We start from the raw sequence: 14,048 nt of genomic DNA on the forward strand, positions 1-14,048 counted from the left end.
TCTAGTTGGCAGCTGGTATCAAGTGGAGTGCCCCAAGGGTCAGTCCTAGGGCCGGTTTTGTTCAATATCTTCATTAATGATCTGGAGGATGGCGTGGATTGCACCCTCAGCAAGTTTGCAGATGACACTAAACTGGGAGGAGTGGTAGATACGCTGGAGGGTAGGGATAGGATACAGAGGTCCCTAGACAATTTAGAGGATTGAGCCAAAAGAAATCTTATGAGCTTCAACAAGGACAAGTGCAGAGTCCTGCACTTAGCATGAAAGCATCCTATGCACTGCTACAGAATAGAGACCGAGTGGCTAGGCAGCAGTTCTGCAGAAAAGGACCTAGGGGTGACAGTGGACGAGAAGCTGGATATGAGTCAACAGTGTGCCCTTGTTGCCAAAAAGGCTAAAGACATTTTGAGCAGTACAAGTAGGAGCACAGCCAGCAGATCGAGGGACGTGATCGTTCCCCTCTAGTTGACATTGGTGAGGCCTCAACTGGAGTACTGTGTCCACACTACAAGAAGGATGTGAAAAAATTGGAAAAAGTCCAGCGGAGGGCAACAAAAATGTTTAGGGGGCTGGAGCACATGACTTATGAGGAGAGGCTGCGGGGACTGGGATTATTTAATCTGCGGAAGAGAAGAATGAGGGGGGATTTGATAGCTACTTTCAACTACCTTAAATGGGGTTCCAAAGAGGATGGATCTAGATTATCCTCAGTGGCAGCAGATGACAGAACAAGGAGTAATGGTCTCAAGTTGCAGTGCCGATGGTGAAGTACTGGAATGGGTTACCTAGGGAGTTGGTGGAATCTCCTTCCTTAGAGGTTTTTAAGGTCAGGCTTGACAAAGTCCTGGATGGGATGATTTGGTTGGGGATTGGTCCTGCTTTGAGCAGGGGGTTGACTAGATGACCTCCTGAGGTCCCTTCCATCCTGATATTCTATGATTATCACTGAACTAAACTATGGAGCAAATAAGAATTTGGTGTTTTTTTTTAAACAGGAACTAAGTTAATAAATGAAACTTGACGACTAGAAAGACTACTAAAACAGACTATGTAACTTATCTGAAAAAAACTACAGGTTTGAACTGGACTGAGGAGCTCCATCTTAGGCCAGGGATGATTGAGAAGGAACTGAGGAGTCTGGGTCGCGCAGTTATACTTCAACTGCCAACGGCGCACGAGGCATGCACTGTGCGTGCACGACCTGTACAGGCACTGCTGTAAAATTCTCCAAGCGGAAGTGCACCTGTACTCACAGGGACATCTCTCAAAGAAGAAAAGGCTGTTCCAAAGAAAATTATTTCCTCTGGTCATATAAATACATACAGATTTCAAGAGTCAGAGCAAAGAATATCTGAAAATTATTTCAACCACATTTACCTTAATTTTTCAAAATCAATACTCATTTTTTCCAATTGATATGAGACTTGATTTAAGAATGCAGTTTACATTCTTGTCTGCACCAAAAGGAATAAATACGAAAAGAGGGTTCTAAGAGGGATACTGATCAAAACCAAATTTTGTTACAATCTTCAACCTCCATTTATACTGAGAGTGCATTATCAAAGTGCTAACACTACCTGAACTGCTTTGGTGCTATCAAAGTGACACTGGACAAAAGATTTCCTATTTCTACATCAGCAATATTTGGAATTATGGCCTTTCAGTTAACATATAGGTAAAAATTAGTAAAACAAACTTTAAAAAAAAAAAAGATGGTGTATCTCTCCTTTTTCAGTGCATCTGACTGGTACCTTTGAATTCTATGGACCACTTTGAAAAAGAGATTTCTTTCCAACACCTTATTCCCCTGCTCTTTGGATCGCAACATATTTCATTCTTGGTATTACCAGATCTAGTCTGTTAAGTTAGGTAAATCTACTCTACACAACCAAAGTTTTCATAGGATTTATTAAAGGGGATAAATATAAAGGACTGGATAGGGAAATATTGTTAAATTATTTATTGCTATCAAATCGCAACCACTGATATTTGCCAAAAGGTATATAACAACAATGGGGAAAGAGGGCGGAACAGGGGGAGGAAGGTCACAGAAATAAAACGATCTTCCTTTTTCTTTTACCTTGAACCATGAGCATGGGCTCTTTTCCACCACCATGTGCCAGCATCTCTCTGCGATAACGCTCACCCATTGCCCTGAAGGAAACGACAGATAATATTACAGCCACCTGCATACACAACCTGTCTAGCTTTCAGTCACACTTGTCTCTGGTTTCTTTACAGAACAGACACAGCTATAGATCTAATAAAACCTGCCATCTTTAGACAATGGCTGCCTTCATCATATACTGATTAGAGAAATGCACACTATTTAAAATTATGCAAGAACTAAGCTAGATAGATTTAATATTTACAAAAACTATGTTGTTTTTATGCAATATTCTACTTTGCAAAGAACTTGTTAGTCTTCACTGTTGTAAGAGGGGAAATTAATAGGTCTCTGATATAACTGCTTAGAACACTTAGCTAAGGTGTAAGAACAGTTTGGAATTTGTCATTTGCCAATATAGCCAAAGAAGAATAACATGACATAAGACTTTAAAATTTAAAAAGCCAATTTGTCAAAATAATACAAATAAGAGCTAATGATTCCATTTCTACTGTGGATGTTCTTCTTTACCTGCATGCAATATCCCACTTCTGCATTGTCAAGGGGCGACTGATCCCTTTCAGGGGGATCAGAACCCAGTCTGCCCACCACTGCCTTCTGAAGGCCCACCTGGGAGTAACTGACTGCCCTGTGGTTACTTAAAGAAAATGAACACTGGACCTAATTAAAAGGTTATGTGATCTTAGTTAAGCTAGGGAGAAAGTGCTTCTAGACAGAATGCTATCACAGAGAGAGGGTATGCTCCTTGGACGCTCCCAGGACAGCTCACTGGGGTAATGAGCCGAGAAGGTATACTCCGCTCCTCGAGAGGGGAGATCTCAACAATGAGACCTACAGTTGCCAGGCCACCATGAAAGCCTGGTCCCAGCAAACAAATCTCCCAAATGGTGGCAGGAAACCCTGTGTGTCAAGAAATATGGGCTCTTCTCGAGAACAGCTACAGTTGGCAGGTCTCCACAGACACCTAGCACTAGGGAAGGATTCTCCCTAGGTAGTGGCAAGAGACTCCAGGAAAGTCTTGTAAAGGGCCCTGGACAGAGGCGAGCAGTGGACTCAGGTGGAACAAATAAGCTAAGATTGTGCTGAGAGTCAGACACAGGGATAAAGGTTTTGCTTATATTTTGTGCTGACCTTTTCTGTTATTAAATGAGACTTTCCAAGGACCAGAAATGGTCACTAGCTCTGATATAAGAAGAGCTCTGTGTGACTCAAATCTTGTCTCTCTCACCAATAGAAGTTGGTCCAATAAAAGATATTACCTCACCCACTTTGTGTCTGTAATATCCTGGGACCGACATGGCTACAACTACACTGCTATATCTTCTAGTTACATTTAAATATCAGCTCTCTAAATGCATCAGGAAATGCTATTGCTTATTGCCACCCAGTATCATACATCCTGAACAAATACTGAAGAACCTCCTTGTTTTAGGAAATCACTATGTGAATGTTAAATAGTTTTGGCCCAAAACTAAAAAAGATGTCAAAATGGATGACGAAGTGCTAAAAGGTACTCTCTCAATTGTAGCGAGATTTTCATAGCTCACAAAGTGTTCAAAGTTTGTGCTACCTCAGTACAAATAAGCAATACCCCCCCAGTGTAGTCTGTCTAGGTAAGCTGGACATTTCATCCAAAAAACAAAAAAGTTAGATTCTCTGATATCAGCCAAACTAAGGCCAACGGTTTCAAATACGGGTATCTAAATTTGAACATGTGAATTTATTTGCTTATAGGCTGTTATTAAATATATTTCTTTATGGTCGCACCTACAGTGTGGTAGGTGCTTCCCAAATATTCAGGAAGAAACAGTATTTGCTCCATGGAGCTCGCTCTTTAATTAGATGACTACATATGGATTTTGGTGCCTCCCACTTGGCACCTACATTTTAAAATACTGATGCTGTATTCTTTGCATCAGTGAACATGTCCTACAATGTGCCTTATCATCTGTGGTTATGTTATATTTTGCTATGTTTTTAAAATCAACATATTTAGAAAAAACCATTAAAATTACATAAAAAATAAAAATGTTGCTACAGGTACAACAAGCAAGTTTTCTGCTTCCCAGAGTTAGCACGCCATTCAGTTCTACTTCATGCACTGTCTCTTTTTACCTGTCAAATGGGTTTTTCACAAAACACTGTTTCCATACCATGGAGGCAATGGCCCTGGACATGAGGTAGGAGTAGTACTTGGCACCGTATCCCACAAGATGGCTAAATCTCAGTTGCCAGGCCTATAGGGAAAAGAAAACAGAAGGGAAACCACATCACTTATATCCTTCCAATTATTTTGAGAACTTTTTATCAAAGATTGCAAGAGTTATATACTGAATTGGTTCATAAACACAGCAATATATTACAATGGCAGAAATCTGACCGTATTAAGGAGAAACAATGAAAGAAAAACTAATGTGTAGAACCTCATTCTAATAAATGTTTTCTGAGCTGAAGACTACATTTTTCCTATGCTAATCATTATAATTAATATTATGAGTAAACAGAATCAAAGGCACAGAAGACCGTAACAAGTAAAAAATTCAGACATTTAATAATATTCACATTGTTTCTATTTGGTGTTAAAAGAAAACCATAATTCACTTGTTACATTTAACACCACATTTTCCACATGCATAATTAAAGTGTCACACCTGAAAAAGTTAAATCCATGAGCTTTTGCCAAAAATAAAATTATAGTACAGACTTGTATATGTAAAATACAGCTTCCCACATGCCAAAGTACAGCTCAGAGGTAGATGAATTACCATCCACGTGACATACCATTGTTCACAGATTTGCTCATATATTTATAGCAGATTGTAATTATTTGGTTATTTGTCTATAAATTGTTACTTAGTTTTATGACTCATTCCAGTGTTGCTAGACTCCTCTCTTTTAATTAAATAGAGTACTTTCCTATTTGGCTCCATTTCTTTACCTTGGAAGATTGAAATTATCAGCTCTACTCTCTTTGAAACAGGGGTCTCAGATTTCCCCTGCCTGTAATGTGAAAAGAGGAGTAGAACTAAATTGAAAATACATACGGTTTCCCTGCAGTCTTATATGCTTCTTTAATGTAAGATAGCTCTATCTAGCAATGGATCAACAAGAAACCTCTTCTCCCTTCTTGGCTCCTTCTCAGGAAACGAAGAGGGAGTCAATTCAAAGATGTCATTTGTCCTGTTCAAACAGGATCAGAGCACTATGATAGTCATAGAAGTGTAGGAGTGGACGGGATCTCTATAGGTCATCTAGTCCAGTGCCCTGCACACAAGATAGTACTACATAACAACTAGGCCATTCCTGAAGGTATTTGTCTAACCTGTTCTTAAAAACCTCCAAAGACAGAGATTCCACAACCTTCCTAGGGAATTTGTTCTAGTGCTTAACTACCCTGATAGATAGGAAGTTTTTCCTAATGTCTAACCTAAACTGCCCTTGCTGCAATTTAAACCCATTGTTTCTTGCCCGACCCTCAGAAGTTAAGAACAACAATTTTTTACCTTCTTCCTTGTAAACCCTTTTATTTACTTGAAAACTGTTGTCTCCCCTTTGGTCCTCTCTTCTCCAGACTAAACAAACTCAGTATTTTCAATCTTTCCTCATGGGTCATGTTTTCTAGAACTTTACATCATTTTTGCTGCTCTTCTCTGGACTTTCTCCAATTTGTCCACATCTTTCCTGAAATGTGGCACCCAGAACTGGACACAATATCAGTGCAGAGTACAGTGGAAGAATTATTTCTCGTGTCTTGCTTACAACACTCATGGTGATACATCCTAGAATGATGATAGCTTTCTTTTGGCGCAACAGTGTTACACTCATATTTAGCTTGAGATCCCCTATAACCCCAAGATCCCTTCCTAGGCAGTCATTTTCCATTTTGTAGGTGTGCAATTGATTGTTCTTTCTTAAGTGGAGTACTTCGTATTTGTCCAAGTACTTTGTATTTCATCTTATTTACTTGAGACTATTACTCCAGTCTGTGCAGATAGGATTAAAATTCAAAACAACCCTCTAAAGCACTTGCAACCCCTCCCAGGTTTGTATTTTCCACAAACTTTGTAAGTGTACTCTCTGCATGTGGGGGAGGTGGGGCCGAAGCTTTCACCATGTGGGAGGGGGCTGGGGCAGAGGGTTGGGGTGGGCTCTGGGGTGGGACCACGGATGAGGGGTTCAGTGTGCAGGAGGAGGCTCAGGGTTGGGGCAGAGGTTGAGGGCTCCGGAGTGGGGCTGGGGATGAGGGGTTTGAGGTGCAGGCTGCCCCGGGGCTATGGTGGGGAGAGAGGACTCCCCCCAGCTCTCTCCCTACAGCAGCACCTGGGCTGGGAAGGAGGGAGGGAGAGGCACCTCTCCTTGTCACAGCAGCTCTGGGGCCATAGGATAGGTGCCTCTCCCCTGGCCGCTGCAGGTTCGGGGGAGGGGTGCCTCTCCCCCGGACGCAGCAGGTCCAGGCCGGGCTGGGTTGGGGTGCCTCTCCCCCCGCCCTGGTGGGTCCGGGCAGGGGCTGGAGGGGGGTGCTTCTCTCCTGGCTGCTGCAGGTCCAGGGCTGGGGGAGAGGCATCTCTCCCCGCCGCAGCCCTGAGCGCCTGCATGGCCCTTAATAGGCTACTGCGCAGCCTTAGAGGGAACTTAGCTGTTTTCCCTCCTACTGTTCCTTAGGATCGTGAACGCTATCCTTTCATGATCATTGTCACCCAAGCTGCCTTTCAATTTCAAATTCTCAACCAGTTCCTCCCTATTGGTCAATATCAAATCTAGAACAGCCTCTCCCCTAGTTGCTTTCTTCACCTTCTGAAATAAAAATGGTCTCCAATGCATTCCAAGAACTTGTTGGATAATCTGTGCCTTGCTGTATTATTTTCCCAACAGATGTCTGGGTAGTTGAAGTCCTCCATCATTACCAAGCCCTGTGTTTTGGATGATTGTGTTAATAATGTCTAGGGAATGCAACATCCTCTCTTGTTTTGGATGTTCTGACAGAAAGAAGGGTTAACTCTTGGTTAATATGGAAAGGAGAAATCTCCTGTTAGGGAGGAACCTGGGGACTATGTTAAAAGCTGCTTTGTCCTATGGTGGCCTTGTGAAAAATAAGAAAACATTACCTAGAACACAGGGCAGCTAATTTCTCTATGAGCCTTGCCAAGGTTAAGGTTACAAGAAATCCTGTTTTGTATACAAGTAGCTTTAGGGACACAAAATGTATCAAGGTAGAAGGGATGCATTAGGAGGTACTTGGACTCAAGATTAAGGGACTAATTCCTCTCACAGCAATTACCCCATTGATTTCAATGTAGTTAAATCTGGTGTAAAGAGAATAATAAATCATCCCCCGAGGCTCCAGGTGCTGGATCCTGATCATCATATTGGAGAGGGACCTGAGAAAGCTGGAAACCAGGGGATGACACCCCACTAGGAATCTTTCTATTTCACCTCTGGTGGCACTGATTCTAAACGGATGTGGTTACTGTGTGCTAACATCCTTGATTTTTAGCCTACTGGTGAGCCTATAAGCCCCAAGTTGGACCCTGGAATCAGTCACTCCTCACCCTGGGACCTACATCACCGGTGACCATACTTATTCTGGTTCTGACAAGGGAATCCTTCTGCACAATTGCAACTGTTCATCCAACAAGATGTAGGATATTGGAGGGTTTGCAAGCCTTGATTCTATTGTAGTTGAACTGAGGGAAGTAAGAAGTTGGAACAGAGGCTGGTCCAGGGTACTGTACAGAAGGCCACAAGCATTTGCATCACTAAGAGGGCAGACAGACCCTGCAGACACTGAGACTGTGTGGTGGGTAAAATCATTTCCATTCTGTCAGCAGATGGTCTGACTATCCCTTCCAGTACAAAATATTGCGGCTAGGTGGCATATGCAAGGAAGGCTAACAAGGAAGTCTGAGAGGGAAAAGTCCCAGGACCTATCTGAGTGGACCTCTGGCAGAGGAAGTGCTTGATTAACCATTTGTCGAAGTAGGGCAAGACCTGGATCCCCTGGACCTTGAGGGAAGTTGTCACAAATTCATGAATAAATTCTGTGGATCATTCCCCAAGTGGCAGTTTTTCCCAGAGAAAGTTCTGGGAAAAGAATATTTACTGCATGTTTTTTCCCAAACTTTGGTCACCATTTTATCCAAACTAATCAGGAGGGGAAAGGCTTTCACCCGAATGGATCTTTCGGAGAAGTACTCTTTGTATGTGACTAGTTCAGGAAGGGAGTACTGAAGTCTATGACTTGCTTGGTATTGCCAAAAAGCACTGGAATCTGAATCCAATAGTTTTCCATCTTCTGATTGTTGTGACGGAGGAAACTCACGTCTTTCTTGGATATTCATCATTTTTAAAGCAATAAGAAGAGATGGAATTGCTATATAAAATGGTGGAAAATGGACAGAGACCTACCTTTTGCTATTGTCTTTCTGGAAGGCAACAGTGAAGAATCTTCTGAGGTGTCCTTTCTCACTCTCACCTTCTTGCTTTTGAGAGAGATGGCAATTCAATCCTGAGGACAAGTGTAATCCAGAGTTGACCAGCTTCCTTTGGGCCACTGAGAGGCACCCTTGGAAGGGAGGCTCATATAAGGACAGGTTTCAGAGTAACAGCCGTGTTAGTCTGTATTCGCAAAAAGAAAAGGAGTACTTGTGGCACCTTAGAGACTAACCAATTTATTTGAGCATAAGCTTTCGTGAGCTACAGCTCACTTCATCAGATGCATACTGTGGAAAATACAGAAGATGTTTTTATACACACAGACCATGAAAAAATGGGTGTTTATCACTACAAAAGGTTTTCTCTCCCCCCACCCCACTTTCCTGCTGGTAATAGCTTATCTAAAGTGATCACTCTCCTTACAATGTGTATGATAATCAAGGTGGGCCATTTCCAGCACAAATCCAGGGTTTAACAAGAACGTCTGAGGAACAGTGGGGGGCGGCGAAGGAATAAACAAGGGGAAATAGGTTACTTTTTATAATGAATCAACCATTCCCAGTCTCTATTCATGACTTCTGGGAACTCTTCTGGCTCTATCAATCTGTTTCTTCACTTCCGCAGGTGGGTATTGTAGTTGTAAGAATGCTTGATAGAGATCTTGTAGGTGTTTGTCTCTGTCTGAGGGGTTGGAGCAAATGCGGTTGTATCACAGAGCTTGGCTGTAGACAATGGATCATGTGGTGTGGTCAGGGTGAAAGCTGGAGGCATGTAGGTAGGAATAGCGGTCAGTAGGTTTCTGGTATAGGGTGGTGTTTATGTGACCATCGTTTATTAGCACTGTAGCGGTCCAGGAAGTGGATCTCTTGTGTGGACTGGACCAGGCTGAGGTTGATGGTGGGATGGAAATTGTTGAAATCATGGTGGAATTCCTCAAGGGCTTCTTTTCCATGGGTCCAGATGATGAAGATGTCATCAATATAGCGCAAGTAGAGTAGGGGCGATAGGGGACGAGAGCTGAGGAAGCATTGTTCTAAGTCATCCAGAAGTCACCTACTACAGGACAGGCCTAACAAAGAAAATAACAGAATGCCACTAGTCGTCACCTTCAGCCCCCAACTAAAACCCCTCCAACGCATTATCAAGGATCTACAACTTATCCTGAAGGATGACCCAACACTCACAAATCTTGGGAGACAGGCAGTCCTTGCCTACAGACAGCCCTGCAACCTGAAGCAAATACTCACCAGCAACCACATACCACACAACAGAACCACTAACCCAGGAACCTATCCTTGCAACAAAGCCCGTTGCCAACTGTGCCCACATATCTGTTCAGGGGACACCATCACAGGGCCTAATCACATCAGCCACACTATCAGAGGCTCGTTCACCTGCACATCTACCAATGTGATATATGCCATCATGTGCCAGCAATGCCCCTCTGCCATGTACATTGGGCAAATTGGACAGTCTCTACATAAAAGAATAAATGGACACAAATCAGATGTCAAGAATTATAACATTCATAAACCAGTCGGAGAACACTTCAATCTCTCTGGTCACTTGATTTCTGATCTCAAAGTGACTATCCTTCAACAAAAAAACTTCGAAAACAGACTCCAACGAGAGACTGCTGAATTGGAATTAATTTGCAAATTGGATACAATTAACTTAGGCTTGAATAGAGACTGGGAATGGTTGATTCATTATAAAAAGTAACCTATTTCCCCTTGTTTATTCCTTCGCCGCCCCCCACTGTTCCTCAGACGTTCTTGTTAAACCCTGGATTTGTGCTGGAAATGGCCCACCTTGATTATCATACACATTGTAAGGAGAGTGATCATTTTAGATAAGCTATTACCAGCAGGAGAGTGGGGTGGGGGGAGAGAAAACCTTTTGTAGTGATAAACACCCATTTTTTCATGGTCTGTGTGTATAAAAACATCTTCTGTATTTTCCACAGTATGCATCTGATGAAGTGAGCTGTAGCTCACGAAAGCTTATGCTCAAATAAATTGGTTAGTCTCTAAGGTGCCGCAAGTACTCCTTTTTTCATACAAGGACATTGTCTCATCCCAGGCTTTCATGAAGGCTTAATGGAGAAGCTTGGCTAGGCCTGGTAAATTTTTTCATTGATTATTATTATTTATTATTTGCATTACCATAGTACTTAAGAGCCCTGTTCATGGACCAGGACCCCGTTGTGCTAGGTACTGTACAAACGCAGAATAAAAAAAGACAGTCCCTGCCCCAAAGAATTTCCAATTTAAACATAAGGAAGAGAGAACAGATGGACAGACAGACAGACTACTGGGGAGTACAAGGTGTGGCAGACCCAGACCAGTTGGATGCAGGAGTCTGGTAGAAGGCAAATATACTGGGCACTGGATGAACAGTTTTCTGTTTCCTGAGTGAGCGGAGCAGGGGTTGCCCTAGAGCAATCAGGAACCAGCTAGAACCAATTAAGACAGGCAAGCTAATTAAGAACTTACTAGAATCAATTATGGCAGGCAGGCTAATCAGGACACCTGTTTAAAAAGGACCTCCCATCAGTTAGTGGGGGGCATGCAAGGAGCAGGGAGTGAGAAAGGCGTGCTTCTGGAGGACTGAGGAGCACAAACATTATCAGGCTTCAGGAGGAAGGTCCTGCGGTGAGGATAAAGAAGGTGCTGAGGAGAGGCCATGGGGAAGTAGCCCAGCGAGTTGCAGCTGTCACGCATCTGATACAGGAGACGTTGTAGACAGCTGCTATCCACAGGGCCCTCGGCTGGAACCTGGTGTAGAGGGTGGGCCCGGGTCCCCCCTATTCCCCCAACTCCCTATCTGACACAGGAGGAGTTGATCTGTTCTGTGAGACACACCAGAGGGGAAGGTCACATTTGGAAAGGGATCTGGCCTGTCCCCAACCCCCTAGGTGGGACAACAGAGACTCTGGAGATTGTTCTCCATTTCCCCCATGCTGGCCAATAATGAGATTAGCTGAGTGAATGGCACGTTTGAGCCTCTAGCAAAAGCGGCCAAACTGAAGGCTGCCGTGAACCTCTGAGGCGAGCAAATCTGACAGAAAGCACAGGTCCCCGCGAGACAGAGGAGGAACTTTGTCACAAAGGAAACAATGAGACAATTTTGGACAGCATGATAGGCAGTGGTTTCCGCCCACCAGTGGCCTACCATTGTCAAATTGTATGTACGTATCATTCCAAAGAAGTTTTAAGGAACGTTTTGAATTGGGGGAAATGAGGTAGCTTTGCAGATGCTTTGAATCAGAACCCATGGTCCACAGGCGTCGGCTCCCTGCTCCTGCCCCTGATGCCAAGAAGTGCTGAGGCAGGCTAAGCAGAAGAGTGAAAGGGTGCTGGGAGCCTACCAGAAGTAAGATATAAGAATGGGAAGAGGCTGATCAAAGTGACGACAGCTGAGATATACAAAGTGCTTTGAGGTACTCCATCTAGTGCTGGTGCATTTCTGAACTACCTAACACAGAACAGAGACTGGAGTGGGGTCAAACGAAATGCTGGCCTTCTGGTGGATAAAACTGTGGCTTGTTATCAGTCCTACTGCCTCAAATCAAGGGAAAGAATTGTGGCCAATTCCATGATCCAGATCCATGTGAGGGGATGAGAAAAAACAGGAGCTAGCAGCATGTTGTCTGTTCAGCATTAAACAGCCAGAAATAAAACCCTGAGGGGTACATTTTCAAAAGCAGTGAGCTGGAATTTAGCCATGCAACTCCCAAAGCACTGTTTGGAAAATGGGCTCCTGGTTCCTACAATATCAGCATGAGTCAAAAACTTTCTTCTTGCTTTGTCTTTCCCATTTAACGAGAGGTTTCTACTCAAATTGTTTTGCAAGGCATAAAGCCACAGTCACTAAAAGTCAGAGAAATATTATCAATTTTAAATTTTTTGATGGAGTGAAATATAAAAAATCACACACAAGGGGACTTGTGCAAGCTCTTAAAAATGAAATGATTTTTTTTATCCAGCTCCAACTATTCTTACCTCCTACAGTCCAGGGCCTGAAATTAAGTTCAGCTTGAATTCAGATTTTTCAGCTTGCAATAAAAGTACTGCGGTTGCAACATTTATACATAACATCTACAATTTTTCTAACTCGTCCCTTAATTTTAACCATAATCACTAAACTGAAAACACATTTTAAAAACAGATCAGAAGGCAAGCATTTTTAGAAGCCTGAAGCAGGAAACTTGTCAGTCTTTATTTTATTCTATATTAAGTCTTCAGATTGAGGATTTGAAGTTTTAGCTTGAAAGGTTACAGCTCTCCCAAGAATGGAAAAAGCTTTACTGTTGAATCACTCTTCACATGCCTAAAATCTTAATAATTTCCAAATATATCTGCTTATGAAAAACTGAAAGAATACATCTGCTTTTTCTGCTATAAAAGAAAACCGTTTTCAGGAGTTTGGCATGAAAGGAAAATACTTAATCCTCTGTTATGCTCCTCAGCAAGGTTTAATTTCAATAACCATCATAAACGTCAACTAGTACAGAACACAGCAGCATGTCTCTTCAGCAACACAGGCTACTGTGAACACATAGAACTGTCCCTCCATTTCCTACAGTGACTTCCCACAGAATACCATCTCAAATGTCTTCATTATCTCAAAGGCCCTCAATGGCCAGAGCCCAGGGTAACTAAAAGATCACCTATAGCTCCAGGATGAGTACCACTATCAACAGTTCCACTCCACAAGCAAAATGAAACTGTACCACAAATGTACAGGACAAAGAGCTTTCTTAGGCCAACACTGTGAAACCAACTCCCAATGTAAGAACCAACATAAACAGCATCACTTTTCATTACAAGCACAAGATGCACTTGTTTCGCCTTGTCTTTGCTAATATATTTAGTAAAAAAAAATTCCCACACAACTTCCTCGGGAGAGGAACAGATAAGAAAAAAAAACTACATATAACAGATGCTAGCCAGTCACATCACTTAATGTACCCTCGAAAGCGCTCAGATACTACGATGATGAGGGCATATAATATAACTTGAAGAGACAAGAACAGATAATGGAATATTAGCAAAAGTTAAATATATTTTTAAAACTGCCAGTGGATAGGACATACATCCCAGGGTATTAAAGGAATTAGCTATAAAATTTATTGTACCAAAGGATTTTTTTAAACAAAGCTATGGACAACTGGGTTGGTAGTGAAAAATGGGGTTATATCCCATGTGTGGCAAGTGCCACACTGATTTTAAGAAAAGGAAATAATCCTGGCAATTACCATTAGATAAGTCTAACCCAGGGTCGGCAACCTTTCAGAAGTGGTGTGCCGAGTCTTCATTTATTCACTCTTATTTAAGGTTTCGCGTGCCAGTAATAAATTTTAACGTTTTTAGAAGGTCTCTTTCTATAATTCTACAACGTAGAACTAAACTATTGTTGTATGTAAAGTAAATAAGGTTTTTAAAATGTTTAAGAAGCTTTATTTAAAATTAGATTAAAATGCAGA

At 42.3% G+C, this 14,048-nt stretch overlaps 1 protein-coding gene across 2 annotated transcripts in view; it reads right to left on the reverse strand.

Annotated features, from left to right (window-relative positions):
- Positions 1-14,048, reverse strand: part of MIPEP (mitochondrial intermediate peptidase) — a 139,428-nt gene that overhangs the window by 20,911 nt on the left and 104,469 nt on the right. For both annotated transcript variants that reach the window (XM_048845842.2, XM_048845833.2), the window contains 2 exons: positions 4,244-4,365; positions 2,081-2,154 (listed from right to left, as the gene is read on the reverse strand). In XM_048845842.2, the coding sequence (XP_048701799.1) occupies positions 2,081-2,154; positions 4,244-4,365 (196 nt within the window). The remainder of the gene's footprint in view (positions 1-2,080; positions 2,155-4,243; positions 4,366-14,048) is intronic.

The sequence above is a fragment of the Caretta caretta genome, chromosome 1 (assembly GCF_965140235.1).
Source record: "Caretta caretta isolate rCarCar2 chromosome 1, rCarCar1.hap1, whole genome shotgun sequence".
NCBI classification, from domain to species: Eukaryota; Metazoa; Chordata; order Testudines; family Cheloniidae; genus Caretta; species Caretta caretta.